Source organism: Hemibagrus wyckioides, linkage group LG20, assembly GCF_019097595.1.
Source record: "Hemibagrus wyckioides isolate EC202008001 linkage group LG20, SWU_Hwy_1.0, whole genome shotgun sequence".
NCBI lineage: Eukaryota > Metazoa > Chordata > Actinopteri > Siluriformes > Bagridae > Hemibagrus > Hemibagrus wyckioides.
Window position 1 is genome coordinate 6,961,329 of NC_080729.1, and position 18,370 is coordinate 6,979,698.

General features: G+C 38.5%; 1 protein-coding gene across 2 annotated transcripts; it reads left to right on the plus strand.

Annotated features, from left to right (window-relative positions):
• Positions 1 to 494: 494 nt before the first annotated feature.
• Positions 495 to 16,980, plus strand: bace1 (beta-secretase 1). Of its 2 annotated transcripts, XM_058418211.1 has the most exons (9): positions 495 to 1,251; positions 4,744 to 4,832; positions 6,830 to 7,046; positions 7,971 to 8,108; positions 8,222 to 8,356; positions 8,516 to 8,617; positions 14,756 to 14,905; positions 15,376 to 15,547; positions 15,761 to 16,980. In XM_058418211.1, exons 1-9 carry the CDS (start codon positions 976 to 978, stop codon positions 16,003 to 16,005), a joined length of 1,524 nt encoding a protein of 507 aa, XP_058274194.1. In that variant the 5' UTR covers positions 495 to 975; the 3' UTR covers positions 16,006 to 16,980. The 2 variants fall into 2 exon arrangements, with proteins under 2 accessions (XP_058274194.1, XP_058274195.1); XM_058418212.1 differs by lacking the exons at positions 495 to 1,251; positions 4,744 to 4,832 and adding an exon at positions 6,470 to 6,583.
• Positions 16,981 to 18,370: the final 1,390 nt, after the last annotated feature.

The following is an 18,370-nucleotide window of genomic DNA, read 5'->3' on the forward strand; positions in this document are numbered from 1 at the left end:
AGCTTTTGAGGAAAACGTGCTACACCAGCAGAAGACTACATCACTGCCTTGTCAACCTTGAACTGGAATCTGGATCATTTACGTTTTTTTATTAGATTCTTGTTAGATTGTTCAATTCAATTCAATTCAATTTTATTTGTATAGCACTTTTAACAATGAACATTGTCTCAAAGCAGCTTTACAGAACATAAGAAACAAAAAAACATGCAAAAAGTCCTAGATGTTAGACAAAATCATCCCTAGTGAACAAGCCTGAGACGACTGTGGCAAGGAAAATCTCCCTTAGATGGTATGAGGAAGAAACCTTGAGAGGAACCAGACTCAAAAGGTTGTTGTGGTCAGCAAAAATGTACCTAGAGCTAGCTAATCCTTTCTCTATGTTTAATACACGCTGAAACACCCCCGAGACCCCCTCTTTGTCCTGCATCACATTGAAACTACATTCCCCATAATACCCCTCGCGCACGGGTCTCGCATCATTTCGCCTCGAGACGCATCTCGTGCATCCGGATGCGGGCAAAAATGGAGGAGGCGGAGGTGTTTAACGGACGGAGAGATGCGGATTATTGTGGTTAGGCATTTTATCGGAGGACAGGAGAAAGCCAAGGGCAAAAATCGGCGTCTTTTCGGGTGTTTAAAATGCGTTTTAGCAAAACGTGGACTGAATTGATTTGGGAAATTCGTCTCCAAGAAGACGAAGACAACGGAGCATCGGATACTGTAACCTGTTATAGGAAATACAATAAATTAGAAGGGGCAGAGAGGGAGAAAATAAATCCAGCGATATGGACAAATTGCATGGACTGAATGTTACATTTTAATCCACTAATAGTAAAAAGTCGTGCCATTTTTTTTCCTTTTTGTATTTTCTGAGATAAAATCAGAGGTCGCTCTTTAAATCTGCAAATGAACGCGCCACAGTTAGACCCGTAATTAAAGACAATAAACTTTTTTGGAGGGAAAAAAAAAGGAAAGATGAAAACGTCCTGGCAGACATGTCTTCTCTTCTTGTGCTGGAGCATTTCCGCCGTGTTTGGAGCTGCAGACCCTGGAGCACCGCGCGCGAGCTCTGTGCTGCTGCGCGTGCCCGTGCGCAAAGGCCCCGCGCGCGCCCCCGCGGCACACGGTCCGCACGTTCGGAAACCGAGATCGACCGGCGAAGTTAATTTCGTTGACATGGTGGATAACCTCCGCGGCAAGTCAGGACAGGGCTACTACGTGGAGATGGCAGTTGGAACACCGCCTCAGAAGGTGAGCACTGAGCAGACCCCCTGGTTACGCCCCTAATATCTCATAATAATCTATAAAATAAAGTATACACAGTGGCCTGCTTACCATTGAAACATTATATGTCAGGCTCAGATCTTTTCTTGTACTTGAATGTATATATCCATTTTTCTATCCATCCATCCATCCATTTTCTGTACCACTTATCCTATTTTGGGTACCTGGAGCCTATCCCAGGGGCCGCAAACCCCAAGGCACAAGGTGGGGGACACCCTGGACAGGTTGCCAGCCCATCACAGGGCAAAATCACACACACACACACACACTCAGTCACACGCTATAGACAATTTATAGATACCACTCAGCCTACAACATGTCTTTGGACCAGGGGAGAAACCGGCATACCAGGAGGAGAACATGCAACTTCCATGCACACAGGCTAGTGGAAGGGACCAAACCCCCAATCCTGGAGGTTCAAGGCCACTGTGCCCCATATGAAAAGTAGCTATGAATAATGAAACCTTACATTTAAACCCTCAGACTAAAACACTTCCAAATATGCTAGATTCAACTGCGTAGATACACACATGTACATTCATTCATTCATTTTCAGGGTTGAGGTGGAGTTGGAGTCTATCCTGTGAATGATGCATGTGAGGCAGAAATGCACCATCAATATATGTATGTTGCTAGACACCATGCATCAATATAGGGCTTTTTTCCCCAGTCCACTAACTGGCATGTTTTTAGGAGGTTGAAGAAAACTGGAAAATCAGGAGGAAAGCCTTATAGACTTAACCACCACACAGACAGTAATCTAAGCTCGTGACTGAACCGGGGACTCTGGACCTGTGAGGCATGTCTAAAATATCATACTAGAAACTATTTTGGTATATGCCCTATAAAAGATACAGTCTACATTCAAAATAAGGGCTATTACCTGAGGGCTAAATAGTATAGATAAAATAAAACTCAAACTTGATTGATAAAAAAGTGTTTGTGATGAATGAATGTGTATCATTTACTCCATAATTCGTTTTCCCCCCAAAAGGAGTAACTAAATGTGGATCGACTGAGCACACATTGTCTGGTCAAAGTACAAATTACGCACAAGGACAGATGACACTGGGGTTTTTTGTTTGTTTGATTGAATAGGTTGTTACAGCTTTACCATGCTTGGTATTCAGAGGGAAAACAGCATGAACCCAGTTGAGCATTACAGATTTGAAGCCACAAAATTATGTATTCAGATCCTAATAGTTTGCCCTTGTCACTGAACATTTGCCCTCATCATTGAAGATGTTGATAGATCTTAGATTTTCACTCTCTTATTAGGAAATCACAAGCAGTTGCCACGGAGGCCTCTCCTAATTATAAAAATAAAATAGAAAAATGGTCCGAATATCGCCTACCAGCATACCAGAATCAGACCGTTGCAGCAACATGTGATACTGGGTGCCATTTTGGATAGAAACAGCATAATTGGCCTTTTCTGCTGCTGCAGCTGTGGTATCGGGCATGACTCGCCACCAAAGATGACTAACAACCCATTAGTTGACGAAACACCAGCACTGGCATGGTCTGAGCTTTTGGTTCTGTACCAAGCACATTTAAATAAACCTCTTCAAGCTGAATCTGGCCCAGTTCCTAATGCAGCAACTGCTAGGGGACATGCTGAAATCCAGCGAACATAAACAGGAAGGAGTTTTGAGGTCTTAGGGGTCGACTTCCAGGAGCAGATTTATGGATGGAGCTGTATAGAAAGGAAAAGACTGTGTGTATTTGAGTGTTGGTGGTGTCATTATGGCAGGATGCAGACTGCTGGCATGGATGTAACTGTCAAGAAGCCCAGGAAGCCTGCGCAAAGGACATGACCAGAGAAATCACAGAAAAGAGTCCAAAAAAGAGACGAGTAGTCAAGAGCTATTAATTAATGATGATGGTCAATAATAGATTATAGTAGCAGGAGTGATAATTACAGCAGGGACTATAAAACAGGGTTAGAGTATTAGAATATACCACAGTGCTGCTGAGTTTCTCGATTCAGATCAGAAATAATTTTCTATAAAAAAACATGGCTAATAATAGAGGAGGCCCAGTGTCAGGACTTTGTACCAGGCAGATTTTCTAGAAGATGACCCAGGTTATAAAATTGACTATATAGTTATAGAAAGGAAAATATTTGTCACCCAGATGAGGGCAGGTTCCCTTTAGAGTCTGGTTCCTCTTAAGCTTTCTTCCTCATATCATCTCAGGTAGTTTTTTTTTTTGCCATCATTGCATCTGGCTTGCTTATTAGAGATAAATAGAAAATATAAATGTTATAATTTATAATTTAAATATTCCTGTTACGCTGCTCTGCAACAATGCCTACTGTTTTAACAGTAATATATATATATATATATATATATATATATATATATATATATATATATATATATATATATATATATATAAAATTAAACTGAATTAAATAGAACTTCTAATGTCCTCTGAATGTTTTCAGAACCAAAAAGTTGATCTTGGTCCCATTCCTCAGTTATATGATACACAAAGAATAAGAAAATTGACAGGTTGGTAAAAAAAATGACTGATGTTATAATAGATGTTATAATATAAGCATTTACTGGAAGTAACTTGTTTTGGAGATATCCCATAGATATAAATGGATAACGGGATTCTGTAATAAATAGAAATTCCTGTGCTATAAGAGGAATAAAATGCTTCAGGACATGCTGTTATAGAAACTGTGTATAAGGCCACATCAGACCACACAACCCTGAGCTGTACTTGCATTCACACAAACATAGCTCACTTTATACATAGCTCTACTATATTATTTAATTTTCTTTATAATATATTGATGAATATTAATATTATTATACTACATTATTATGTTCTATATTATATATTGACAAATTGTATTTTTCAACATTACAGATATGTTAAATGAACACTATATAGTTAATAAATATATTAATATAGTGTTAATATAATAATAATAATAATAATAATAATTATTATTATTATTATTATTATTATTATTGAAAATGATCATTTATTGTATTATTTATTGATTGCTCATTACACTATTTATTAATAATTATATATCATTATCATTATCAATATCATTTCGCCTGCATCAGCGTTTTTTATGTTTTACATTCTTTGATAGTGAAAATACAAAAATCCATTATTAATTGGTTAAATGTATGAGTCTACAGTCACTGACATGAAACACATCTCCACTCTGATTCAGAAATTCTATTACTGTGACTCTGAGCATTGATTCCTGGCACCTCTCTCTCACTCTCTCTCTCTCTCTGCATCACATTTTGCACAGTCAGTAAGTCTTGCAGTCAGGCAGCTGGTCTCTGGTGGCATGCAGGAACATGATCAATAATACATCTGCTCTTTGCTACAAGGAGAGCCTGGGTTTCCAAGGACATTCACAACATGTCTAGAAGTCCCCCAAGTACTGAATTCACTGATTGTGTTCATATGACTGTGTTGCAGTTGAACATCCTGGTTGATACAGGGAGCAGTAATTTTGCAGTTGGAGCTGCAGCTCACCCGTTCCTGCGTCGATTCTACCACCGCTCTCTGTGAGTATTCCCTGACAGAGCTGGCACAAGGATTAGAATAGCACAAAGAACTGCATTTCAATACCCTGCTGAATTCCCTGTAGCCTTGTGTCACCATCGTAATGTCGACTTTGAGGCTTCAGAAGTAGAATTTTCCCAGAAAGTAACATGGTCTGATGTCACTTGCCATTCAAAACATCAAATTAATAACAGAAAAGAAGTCTGAACGTTACCAGTCATGTATAACAATTCATTGCATAAGTATTAGCCCCCTTTGATTTTTCCCATCATTTTTTATTTTGCAACTTAATCCTGAAACAGACTTAATTATGAGTTTTACAGTGTGACATAGAAGCATCATACATGTCACGTATTCATTATCGCAATATTCATATATATAACATATAGCAATATAGCATTATAACATATTCCAGATTGTCAGGAAGTTGATACAGCATCCCTGGAGCACAAAGGGTTAAAGGCCTCCCTCAGGGGACCACCAGTGGCAGCTTGGTGATGCTGGGGCTTGAACCCCCAACCTTCTGCTCAATAACCCAGAGCTTTTATGTTTATTCAGACACAAAGTGTAATGAAACAACAAAGCAGGTTTCATTTGCATTCAACCCATTGATCAATAATTGAAAAATACTGTTCAACACTGGAGCATCTTTGGCTGCAATCACAGCTGCACGATTTGAAATGTCAGATTAGCACATCTGGATATTTATATTGCTGCCCAGTTGTCTTGTTAAATTACTCAGCATCTGTTAGGTTCACAGATGCTTTGGGTTTTGAAGCACTTTAGTGTATGCTTAAGTGCAGTCCTGTTAGTTGGAAGGTGAACCAGGAGACATGGCCCAATTTTTCAGTCCCTGTTAACACACCGCAGTGTGATGCTACCTTCACTGTGCCTCACTGCAGGGACGATGTAGAGTGTGATGAAATGAACTGCTGCTAAATGTCATGCCTCTTTTTCCACTTTTCTCCAACATGCCTTTTATGTAGACTGGTATTTCATATGGAATTTTTAGTCAATAATGGCTTTCTTTTACTCTCACCATAATGCCAAGATTTGTGGAATGTCCAGGTTATGGATCTCTCCATCTCCTTCAGACTTCACTGGACTGTTAGTTTCTTCTCTGAAACTCTTTAGAGTTTCTTTATCACTGCTCTTCGGTAGAAGGCGTCTTCTAGACAGATCTATTTCCATATTTTTTATTTATTTTTTAAGAATGGATTGAAAATTTTTGCATTTACATTTCTGGCATTTGGCAGACACTCTTATCCAGAGCAACGTACAAAAGTGCTTTGAAGACTCTATCAATAAATACATCAACACTGGTTAAATTGGTCACAGACCTTCAGTCTAAAAAAACTGTTCGAAGGAATTATAGCGTAATAATATTTTTTAAATATATAAAACAAACAGGGAAAATAAGTGCTAGCTTAAGTGCTTCAGGAAGAGGCCTATACCTATATCAGGAAGAGGCCTATTGACCTATACCTACCTCTTAACCTGGGAGATGGTGGACCAGTTTTTGGTGCTCTGCAGCATGTTCAAACTTTGAGATATTGATTCATTGATACTTTTCCTGAACTTTGTCCCGGACTTGTTTTGATAGCCCTGTGGTCTTCATGATGCTGTTTGTTTAACACTGAGGCTTTCCAAGAACAGGTATAATTATTTTGAGGGCATGTGGTACTTTATTTGTACACTCCATTCAACTTATTATGTTCATTCTGAAGGCAACTACTGTAGTTCCACCAATAGGGTGAGTACTTGAGGGTAAATTATTTGTACAAACTATATCGATTTTATCCAAAATTATGGGAATTTTTTTTTGGAGATTCATGACATATACTCTCAGTAAAGTCTCTTTCCAAGTTGTTAAGCTACATAATGTTGAATTATATAGTGACTGTGTCTCTCAAATCTTTAGAGGAACACCAGTTAAAAGTTAAAAAGTCAGTTCCATCAACAGAAGTGCATTCTTGTTTTTGCTTTTTGTTTTTGCTAGATCTGTGTCATACAAGGACCTGGGTCGAGGTGTGTATGTGCCGTACACACAAGGGCGCTGGGAAGGTGAGCTGGGCACAGATGTGGTGTCGGTTCCCCATGGCCCCAATGTCACACTGAGGGCCAACATTGCCGCCATCACCCAATCAGATCGCTTCTTCATCAATGGCTCTAACTGGGAGGGAATTCTGGGGCTGGCCTATGCTGAAATTGCCAGGGTCAGTTCTGTGTGTGTGTGTGTGTGTGAGAGAGAGAGAGAGAGAGAGAGAGAGAGAGAGTGTATTAAGATATAATAAGCCAGCATGATATAACAGTGGGGTTTTTTTGGTAGTTGAAGTAGATATAATGCACCATTAAAACCATGAAAAATACTATTATATTTTATAATGTTATAGAACAGATGGAGAAATTAAGCAGTAATAATGATCTGCAGAATCAACGCATGGCTTTTAATGCACTTTTAACTGTAATTTTAATTTGACAGCATGTCACCTACACTAGTCACGAGTCTTTGTGACTCTAAATCTTTTCCATTAATGAAATATTTAACCCAAAAATCATAGACCTATAACAAGCATTCTGTCATATCTCCCAATTCTAGTATTTATCAGTGCTTAGATAAAATAAATAATACATTCTTCTCATGTCTTCATTATTCATGTCTGTCTTCTCTTCTCTTCTCTTCTCTTCTCTTCTCTTCTCTTCTCTTCTCTTCTCTTCTCTTCTCTTCTCTTCTCGTTTTTTAATCCTTCTCTCATTGTTCTCTAATCTTTCCTTTCCTTTCCTTTCCTTTCCTTTCCTTTCCTTTCCTTTCCTTTCCTTTCCTTTCCTTTCCTTTCCTTTCCTTTCCCTTCCCTTCCTTTATCCTTCTGCTACTTTCTCTTCTTTATCTTTCCTTTTCTTTTATCTTGCTTTTCATTTTCTAAACCTTTCCTTTCCATTATTCTTTGCTCCACTTCTCTTTTGCCTTCTTTTTCTACATTTCCACTCCTCTCGTCTCCTTTTCTACATTTCCTCTCCTCTCCTTTCCTTTCCTCTCTTCTCCTCTCCTCTCCTTTCCTCTCCTCTCCTGTCCTCTCCTCACCTTAATCTTTCCTTTCTTTTCTTCTTTTCTCCACTTCTCTCCATTCCTACCCTTTCAGCCTGATGAGAACCTCGAGCCCTTCTTTGACTCTCTGGTGAGGCAGACGAGCGTTCCCAACCTGTTCTCCCTGCAGCTCTGTGGGGCAGGTTTCACTCAGAACTACAGCCTGGGCAGTGCCACAGTGGGAGGCAGTATGGTAGGAGAGCACTCGTCCTCTTCAGCCTGACAGAAGGATACTTTCCTGTATGACTCTGTAGATTTGTAGCGTATAGGAGAGAGGATGTGATGTGATAACATGATTTCCTGCAGATCATCGGCGGGATTGACTCTTCGCTCTACGTGGGAGAGCTGTGGTACACTCCAATTCGTCGTGAGTGGTATTACGAGGTCATCATTGTTCGGATCGAAGTTAACGGACAAGATCTCAACATGGACTGCAAAGAGGTGTGAATGCGGGAAAGCTTTTTGTACAGAAATAAAAAAAAAAGGCTGTTTTTTTAACGGCTTGGCAATTACTGTCACTATCATCACTGTTTATTTCCTCAAACAAGACCGCAATGAAAGTTCCGATTTAAAGAAGTGTTCTTTCTCTGTGTCTGACAGTACAACTACGATAAAAGCATCGTCGACAGCGGCACCACAAACCTGCGCCTCCCACGAAAAGTCTTCCAGGCTGCTGTGAAGGCCATCGAAGCAGCTTCTTCAGTCAGTATCTATTTACTCTCCTTTTGCTTCCTCTGTTCTCCTTTTCCCCCTGCTGTCTCTGACAGAGAAAAATGAGACATGCACTCGTTTTCTGCGAGCTCAGCACATTCAGAGCTTTTGCTTCAGTCCCCAGCTTTAGCTGGATCACTCTTTAATTCCTTTGGGCTACTTTTCTAGGTGTAAAGTTTTAAAATAGATCAGTTCTGGGGGTTTTTTAAGCATGAAGTACAAAGCAATACAAATACAACATGTTCAACAGTGAAGACACCAGGTTACTGACACAACAACTACTAATTTTTACTAGTTGATAGGCCTGGGAGGTGAATTGACTTTTTAGGGTATCTATTTTTTTTATATGAGATATATGATGAGAAAGTACCGTTTATACCAATATAGTTTGATGCTGCACTAACTCTACCTGTGTGGGCAAACCCGGCCCCGCCCACTCGGCCACAATTTCTCAGGCAGCATGGAGGTGTACCCCGAATTGAATAGAAATAGTTTGAGTAGCATGTGCACACTGAAAAATAAGAAGTAGATGTATGATGCATTTATTCAACTGAGAAACAAAAACAAAGTGTGTTCGACGGTCACAGCTTTTCTTACATAGCCGAAGGGGGCGTGGCTAACAGGCGCTGTCGCTGGATGAGAATATTTTCAAGACTCCAGTTGACCTTTTATCTGAAGTACATTTTTTTAAACCCTGGCTTGACGTCCTTATTTGCACCATGAACAACTATGATTGGATAAATACAGAGTGAGATCGCTTTAAATAATCTCTCTCAGCTCAATCTGACTGTATCTGCATCCCAAATGACGTATAAGGTGGCAGTCTTTCAGTCGGTTCCTTAAAATACTCGGTTATTTCTGAATGTGCCATTTGTCCTGAATAGACTGAACATAACTGTGTAAATGAAACTCTCCTCTTCACTCGAATTGACATCTTTTTTTTTGTCAACGTTTGATTATTGTTTTATTGTTCCCTAAGACACTGTAACCGCTAAAACGAGGCAAACGCTGCTAAGTGTCTGATTGGATGTCTGTTGCTAAGCATCCATTCTAACACAGTATTGTTTCGCATTGTACACGTTGTATACGCTTGTGTTTGTGTCCTAGTCTGTACGTGTTATGAGGTTCAGAAAGGACAGAAAAAACAGAGAAAGAAGACTCCTGTTTCTTTGTTTTCTTTGGATAAACACATTATCATCACATCCATTAACCTCTATACAACATTCCATGTCTGTTTTATAATCTAAGTGAGTATGTTGGAGGATATGGTAGCTTAGTGTTTAAGGTGTCAGACTACTGATTGGTAGGTTGTGAGTTTGAATCTCAGGTCCGAAAGGCCCCTAACCCTCAGTTGTATGAAATGTAAGATGCTCTGGATAAGGGTGCCTGCCAGAAATGTAAAAGCTGTACATGTTTTCTTTCTTTCTTTCTTTTTTAACTACATTGTAAATGAAACACTTATTTTAACGAACTTGCATAAAGAAAACCGTTCACATACACTCTGTGATCTGTGAGTTTATATACTCCGTGTAGTGAATGAATGTAAAATCAAAATTGAATGATGTTTTTAATTTTATCAGTGGTAGCAGTAAGTAGTGGGACTCTTTTTTATGGAGGTTTTTAAGTTATACGCCACCCATTTGGAGGTGTTCCAGCATGCTGCAACACCCTGCCTCTAGATTTGGCTACTTTAAGCACATACAAGTTAAATTACAAGACCAGTCATGTAATCTAGATAGAAATTCACGGACAGTATGTGGTGCACTGGAAAGCTCAGAGACGTTTTAGTGAAGCGTCATTTCTTTCTGAAATCTCTCAGGGTATTTTTTTTAGGACAGGCTGTTGGTCTAGGACTAGGATTTGCCTTGAGGGCCGTGTAAAATGATTGGACTTTTATGACTCGTAATAATCAGATGTAGTTTAAATTGCAACATAGGCTTATTAGGTTTTTTATTTGGCCCCTCCCACCTCTTTGAAAAAGACAGTTCAGTTTGATACCATTTTACTTGTAAAGCACATTTAGCAATGGACATTCCATCTCTACATAAGTACATAATTATATAATATTTTATATAAATTATACATTTTGTTGTTGTGAATATATCCATCCATTCCTTCAAGTCTATCCCAGGGTACTCTATCTATCTGAAATGAAACAGCCTTTATTTGTCACATATACATTACAGCACAGTGAAATTCTTTCTTCGCATATCCCATCCTTGGAGGTTGGGGTCAGAGCGCAGGGTCAGCCATGATACGGCGCCCCTGGAGCAGGGAGGGTTAAGGGCCTTGCTCAAGGGCCCAACAGTGGCAACTTGGCGGTGCTGGGGCTTGAACCCCTGATCTTCCAGTCAACGACCCAGAGCCTTAACCACTTGAGCCACCACTGCCCCACATCTATCTATCTATCTATCTATCTATCTATCTATCTATCTATCTATCTATCTATCTATCTATCTATCTATCTATCTATCTATCTATCTATCTATCTATCTATTTCCTTTCTTCCTTCCATCCATCCATCCATCCATCCCTTCCATTCATTCCCTCAAGTCTATCCCAGGGTACTCAGGTCACAATCCAGGTACACCCTTGACAGGGAGCTCAGCTCACTCATCACAGTGTAACATAACCACACACAAACCCACACACACACACACACACACACACACAATCATTCATACACTACAGACAAAAAAATTAAGCTACAACACATCTTTGCACTGACAACCTAGAACTCGAAGAAAACCCTCAAAGCACAGACAGAACATTCAAACTCCCCAACACAGGCAGGAATCAAACCTCCAAACCTGTGAGGCTAACCTGCTAACCACTAATCCACTGTGGCTTTAGAGAAGAAAGACAAAGAGGAAAGAAAGAGGAAATTAAAGAAAGAACAAAATAGTTTAGTATTGACAATAGAGTGAGAGAAATATATTGACCCGCAAAGGCTGCTGTAAGTGAGAGCATATAAATAATTTCATGTAATACTACTCAATAACATTTACATTACATTTTCTTTTTTCCTTTTTTTTTTTTTTTTTAATTTTCATTCTCTTTAAGTAGTAAAATTTATGTTAGCCTAATGTTCATTATTAGCAACTCATTTTGAAGCTACATCGTTATCTACACTGAAATTGAATGTGTTTGAATAGTCATTGTTTCAGCTTTGTTTTAAATAGTATTTTGCAGTTCACTTCTTTAGTCTGCTTATTCTGTTGCAGGTTCATTTACAGCAATGGGGCAAATTTTCACAAGAACTAATTCGTTGTAAGCATTTTAGCGCCATCTGGTGACACAACAATGAAATGTCAGAAATACATTTTCAACCTCGGTGTCCGGATGTCGTTTTTCCCAGCTCATGTCACTCTCATGTCAAGTTTTCTTATTTTTTTTTCTTTTCTTTTCTTTTCTTTTCTTTTCTTTTTCAGAAAAAGGTTACTTGGATGATTAGTAGATGTGTTGTGGTGTATTGGATAGAAATTACACAATCTCACAAAATGGAACTAAATGGACTTCTATAATGTAAAGTTATAGAAAAAATACTCTTCTGTTAGCTTATAATCAAGTTCTTAATTGTGACTATAAACTATTTCAGCACAAAGACTACAGTTTAAAATTTTGCTGTGTGTGTGTGTATGTGTGAACTATTTTTTTTATTATAGTATAATATTTTATTTATACTATTTATACTATTATTATTATTTTTTTATTTATTATTTAATTTTATTTATTTTTTAATCTGTAAACCCAGATTTGTTTCTGTGTTCGACTTTTTCCCCATAAGTGATCAAAACAATACTTGTCCTCAAAGTTAAGTAAATGGTTCAGGTGTTTTATATAAGAAATATAAAAAATCCTTTAGGGTGTTCTTATGCCTTTCACATAACAAACATCATTGTTTATTGTTCTGTAATTGCTCTGGAAAGCAGTGTCCTCAAAAATAGTAGTTATGTCATATGTCCCCATTATCCTTTTATGCTGTATTTGTGTGTGTGTGTGTGTGTGTGTGTGTTAGAAAGGATGCAGCTGTGCTTTTGGAGCTATGCATTTTGGATCATCACAATCAATCATCAAGCTCAGTTCAATTTAATTCAATTTTACTTATATACTTGTATTATATCTTTAACAATCTGATTGGTCATGCAGGAGAGCTTATATTTAATATAACTATACAGGGATGTTTCACTCTGCTCATCTGTGGTCAGAATATATAATCACAGCCCTAAGGATAGTTTGTTGTATGGACACTGATGTTACAGTAGAGTTAGAAGTATTGTGATCATCATCATCATCATCATTGGATGTAGTGGACTATACATTTTGTATTACTATATTTTTGACATAAAATATGCAGGCTTTTTAAATGAAGTAAAGGTGAAGTAAAGCCAGTTTAAGTGGAATGTACAATTCGGCATGGATCCAACTAGCAGCAAGCTAGCAATCTAACAGGCTGCCAGTGAGTCTCTGTGTTGGCATGGCGATCCGCAACGCTTTATCAATTACTTACTTAAAAAATGAAATATTTGGTCATGTTCTGTCTGAATTTTCAGCGACTTAAAATTATTTTTTTGTTCATAAAACTGTTGAATAAATACAATATCACACTCACAGTAGATATCAGGCCTGTGATTAAATACAAACAAATCCCAATATATATCCTAGTTTAACTGCACTCTTGCTTATTGACATTAAATTGAATTATTGGGGACATACACGAATCAGGCATAACATTATGAGCACTGAGAGATGAAGTGAATAAGACTGATGATCTCCTCATCATGGCACCTGTTAGTGGGTGGGATATATTAAGCAGCAAGTGAACATTTTGTCCTCAAAGTTGATGTGTTAGAAACAGGAAAAATGGACAAGCATAAGGAGTGAGTTTGACGAAGGACCAAATTGTGATGGCTAGACCACTGGATTAGAGCATCTCCAAAACTGCAGCTCTTGTGGGGTGTTCCCGGTCTGCAGTGGTCAGTATCTATCAAAAGTATAACTGTATGTGTCCTTTAAGTCCTGTATGTCTCCTATAAGTCTTTTAAATTGTGAGTTGGAGGTCCCAACTAGCATCTTACAGGGCTTAAAGGATCTGCTGCTAACATCTTGGTGCCAGATTCCACAGCACACCTTCAGGGATCTAGTGGAGTCCATGCCTCGATGGGTCAGGGCTGTTTTGGCAGCAAAAGGGGAACCAACACAATATTAGGCAGGTGGTTATAATGTTATGCCTGATCAATGTAAATCTACACAAAATTGAGTAGAATAGAGTAAAGAGCACTTCATTAATCCCCAAATGGAGATTTGGTTATAAAATAAAACATAACATTAAAACCTTGCATGACTTTATGTTTATAGCAGCAGCTCTTAGATACAAACGTTACAAAAGTATCCCGATGAGATGATCCACTGAAGTATATACACTACCAGTTAAAAGTTTGGACACACCTTCTAATTCCATGGTCTTTCCTGATGTTTATTTCTTTCTACATTGTAAAACAATGCTGAAGGTGACCGAAATACACAATAATGTCGTTTGAACAGTTGATATTGAGATATGTCTGCTACTGATGCTCTGTAAAGCCTTCATAACGCCTCTAATCTGAGGTGCTGTTAATTGGTGATTTCTGAGGCTGGTAACTCTAAATGAACTTCTCCTCTGCAGCAGAGGTCAGTTTTGGTCTTGCTTTACTGGGATGGTCTTCATGTGAGCCAGTTTCATCATGGTGCTTGATGGGTTTTGCAAATGCACTTGACAATACTGTTCTTGCAAAGAACTATTCCAGAACACCTGACCTTTGTGTATTAAAACAGCAACTGAGTGGTTTTTGTTGTCATTACATATGGATTACTGAAGTCCATGTGTGTCATTTCATAGTTTTGAAATCTCCAGTATTGTTCTAGAATGTAGAAAATAAATCCCTAAACAAAAAACATTGAATTAAAAGGTGTGTCCAAACTTTTGACAGGTAGTGTACATAAATACAAATCTTTTTTGAACTGATTTGATACAATACAGAATAACAGACTGAAGATGACATGAATTTGGATATCATTTCCTAGCCAATGGTTTTGCAATTGTTTATCAGTCGTGTGCTAATTCTCATCCTCTCTCTCTCTGATACACAGACTGAGCAGTTTCCTTCAGGCTTCTGGCTGGGTGAACAGTTAGTCTGTTGGCAGGCTGGCACCACACCCTGGCACATCTTTCCCGTCATTTCCCTTTACCTGATGAGCGAAAACCGCAACCAGTCCTTTCGCATCTCCATTCTGCCCCAGGTATGTGGTTTTGTGTTATTGCGGTATTTGATTACGTTTACCTGAACACCAGTCTGTGTAAAACAATTATATTATGGTCAGTGTTGCTTAGGACTACAATGAGCCATGAACAGTTTTGCACTCCAGTCTCCATCAGTGAACAAAATTGACTTCATATTAAAACTAGATTAAATTGAACTTGTTGCCCATATAAGTACACAGTTTCACACTACAGTACACACTATCCGGCATCACCCAGACGAGGATGGGTTTGAGTCTAGGCTTCTTCCTCATGTCGTCTCAGGGAGTTTTTCCTTGCTACCTTGCTGCCATTGCCTCTGACTTGCTCATTAGTGATAAATTAAAAATGCATATTTTCCTGTAAAGCTGCTTTGTGGAAATGTCCATAGTTTAAAGGTGTTATATAAATTGAATTGTGTGTGTGTGTATTGCGCTAACACCATTTCCCTGTCCCCCTCTGCTCTCTGCAGCAGTATCTCAGGCCTGTAGAGGATGTTGCCTCAGCGCAGGAGGACTGCTACAAGTTTGCTGTGTCGCAGTCGAGCACGGGAACCGTCATGGGTGCTGTCATCATGGAAGGCTTCTACGTCGTATTCGACCGCGAGCATAAACGCATCGGCTTTGCCGTCAGCACGTGTCACGGTAAGGTATTTGTATGTTTTTAGCATCTGTCAATGTGCATTGGTTTAATCCACAACCATCAGCACATATGTTTTGCATTTCTATTACATACATGTGGTGTTTAGTTGTACTTTCAAGTGGATCATCAGCTACAACTTGTGCTGTAGCTATAGGATAATTACCATGGACATTTCAGACATATCCAGATAATATCTTCCTGTTCTTATACATCAGTTCATGATGAGTTCCGCACAGCATCAGTGGAGGGCCCCTTCCATGGAGTAGAGCTGGAGGACTGTGGCTACAACGTGCCCCAGACAGACGAATCCACTCTTATGACCATCGCCTATGTCATGGCGGGAATCTGCGCCCTCTTTATGCTGCCCCTCTGCCTCATGGTGTGCCAGTGGCGCTTCGCCCGCTGCCTTCACCCACCCGGCTCGGGCGACTTCGCAGATGACTTAAACCTCTTGAAATAAGCCATAATTTTAGCATCTCGACTCACAACGAAGCCACTTCTGGGACCGCAAGAGTTTGATGAGAGAGCGGGGGATCAGAAATAATGTCACGGTGTACTGTATATAGGCAAATGCATCTTTCTGGCATGTGATTGGACAGTTGATGTGATAGGGGCAGTTTAAACCCTTGATGGTCCCGTCTTATTTAGTCTTTCAAGTGTGGACAACCGTGTCGAGTGCATAATCGCTATGACGAGTGTGTGTGTATGTGTATGTGTGTGTATGTATGTGTGACTAAGAGCTCTTACGATGTCATAACCTTTACTAAAACCTTGAGATAATAACGTGCAATTTCTGATTATTTGTAATTTATAATGCCAGCCTTTGAAAAGGAACTCACACATTTACTAACTACACAGAGGACCTGCTATTAAGAACATATTGTAAAAGCTTACAAAGATTATTACAAAGAACTTTTATTTTAAACGTCTGTTTATGGCTCATGTATGTAACAAAAAGCTGTTTGTATTTGCTCTTATTTTATTGATCGTGAAGCTGAATAGTAGTTTTGTGCTGCCTTAATGTGGGACATATGGGAATATACACAACCACACACACACACATCCACACACACAAACACACTAATCTGATACTACAAATATATTTTTCACATTCATGCATACACACCAAAGCCCATAATCTATATAAGAAGGCATATGAAATTCATGCAAATTTTGGACTTGCCTATGCAGTAAAATAATATGTTATGTATTTCAAACTAACGACACGTGAGTCAATGTAAATCACGTATTTTACTGAGACTTGTTTTAACGGTTACGGAAACATGGTTTTTTTTTTTTGTTTTTCATAATACCATGCATTATACTGGTCTGTGCTGAAATACTACAGTAGGATTCAAGTTGTTTTTCTGGATTTTAAGTTTTCATACAAAGCACTGTTCGACATGTACTAAATACAAATTCAAATCGGACTTTTTTTGTGCTTCCTGGTCTGAAAATCGCAAAAATCAACAAGACAGAGCGTAAAAAATCCCAACTTAAAAGTAATTCATTCTCGCTAGTTTAAATCTTGTAGCTCCTATTAACCCCACATCCTCTGGCCTAAAACTGGAAATGGTCGCATCTGATAAAAGTGAATTACGTCTATATTCTAAGCAATATGTCTGCCCATATTCTCAATACAGCAGGTCACAGTGAAAACAGGAAGAAGTACAAACTTATTCCATTAAATTATTCCCGCAGAAAATCTATATATCAATATCAAATTCACTTAGATTGTATTTCTATAGCGCGTTTAACAATACACACTGTCTATAAACAAGGCATCTTCAAAGAAATCCCTGATGAGAAATCCCTAATGGAGGTGATATTAGCAAGGAGCACGCCCTGGGACAACTCTATATAGTGTGATTAGTAAGAATAGTATGTTTAAATGATGTTCAGTACGAGAAAAGAGTCCCAGGATGAGCAAAGGTTTATGATTACACAAGCATACAAACATATGGTATGAATACAGCAAGGGTGAAGCTTGAGCATAAACTCTTTATACCATGACCCATGTCTATGTCATGTGGACTCATGCAGCGTTAGTATTCTCATATCTTATATGTAATTCATTCAACAGATTTTTGAGTAATAAACCAAACATATTACATAATGCTCTCAGTAAATTCTTCTGAAACACCACAGAACAAATTTCCCATTTTTTACAATCGTACATATTATCAGTTTAGTTTTCTCCTGATGTTAGCCACCTGTATACAGTTGCTTGTATAATTATTCACCCCCCTTGAACTTTTCCATACGTTGTAATGCTCCAATCTGGAGCTGAAATAGACCTCATTAAGATTATATGTCATGTTTCAGCACAAAGTAGCCCGTAATATTAAAGCAAGGGAATCAATGTACGATTTACAAAATCATCTGAAGTTTACAAATATTAGCAAGTTGTGATTGCATAAGTATTCATCCCCTCCTCTCATTGCTGTGAAACCTGTAAGTTGTCATGAATTGTCATAAAGAGTTGGCACATAGCAGAAATCTCATACTTATGCTGTATAAGTGGAGTTGCAAATAAAGTGTAGGGTGATTTCAGTATAAATAACATTTTCCCAGAATACCTCAGTATTTGTTAGCAAATGTACATTGAAGACCAAGAAGCCTTTCAAACAAATCCCAACGTTATCAGTCATGGTTTGATTATAAACAATAGGTTTCAACATCCTGCAAAGTACTTAAAAATAGAATAAAATAATATAAGCTATTTTGTCATTGTTGTCCTTCAGGTGCTCCTGGTTCGGATTGGATCTTTGATTTTAACACAGCTTGTACCCCGGTTGCCCTTCGTGATGAAAATCTCCCAATTT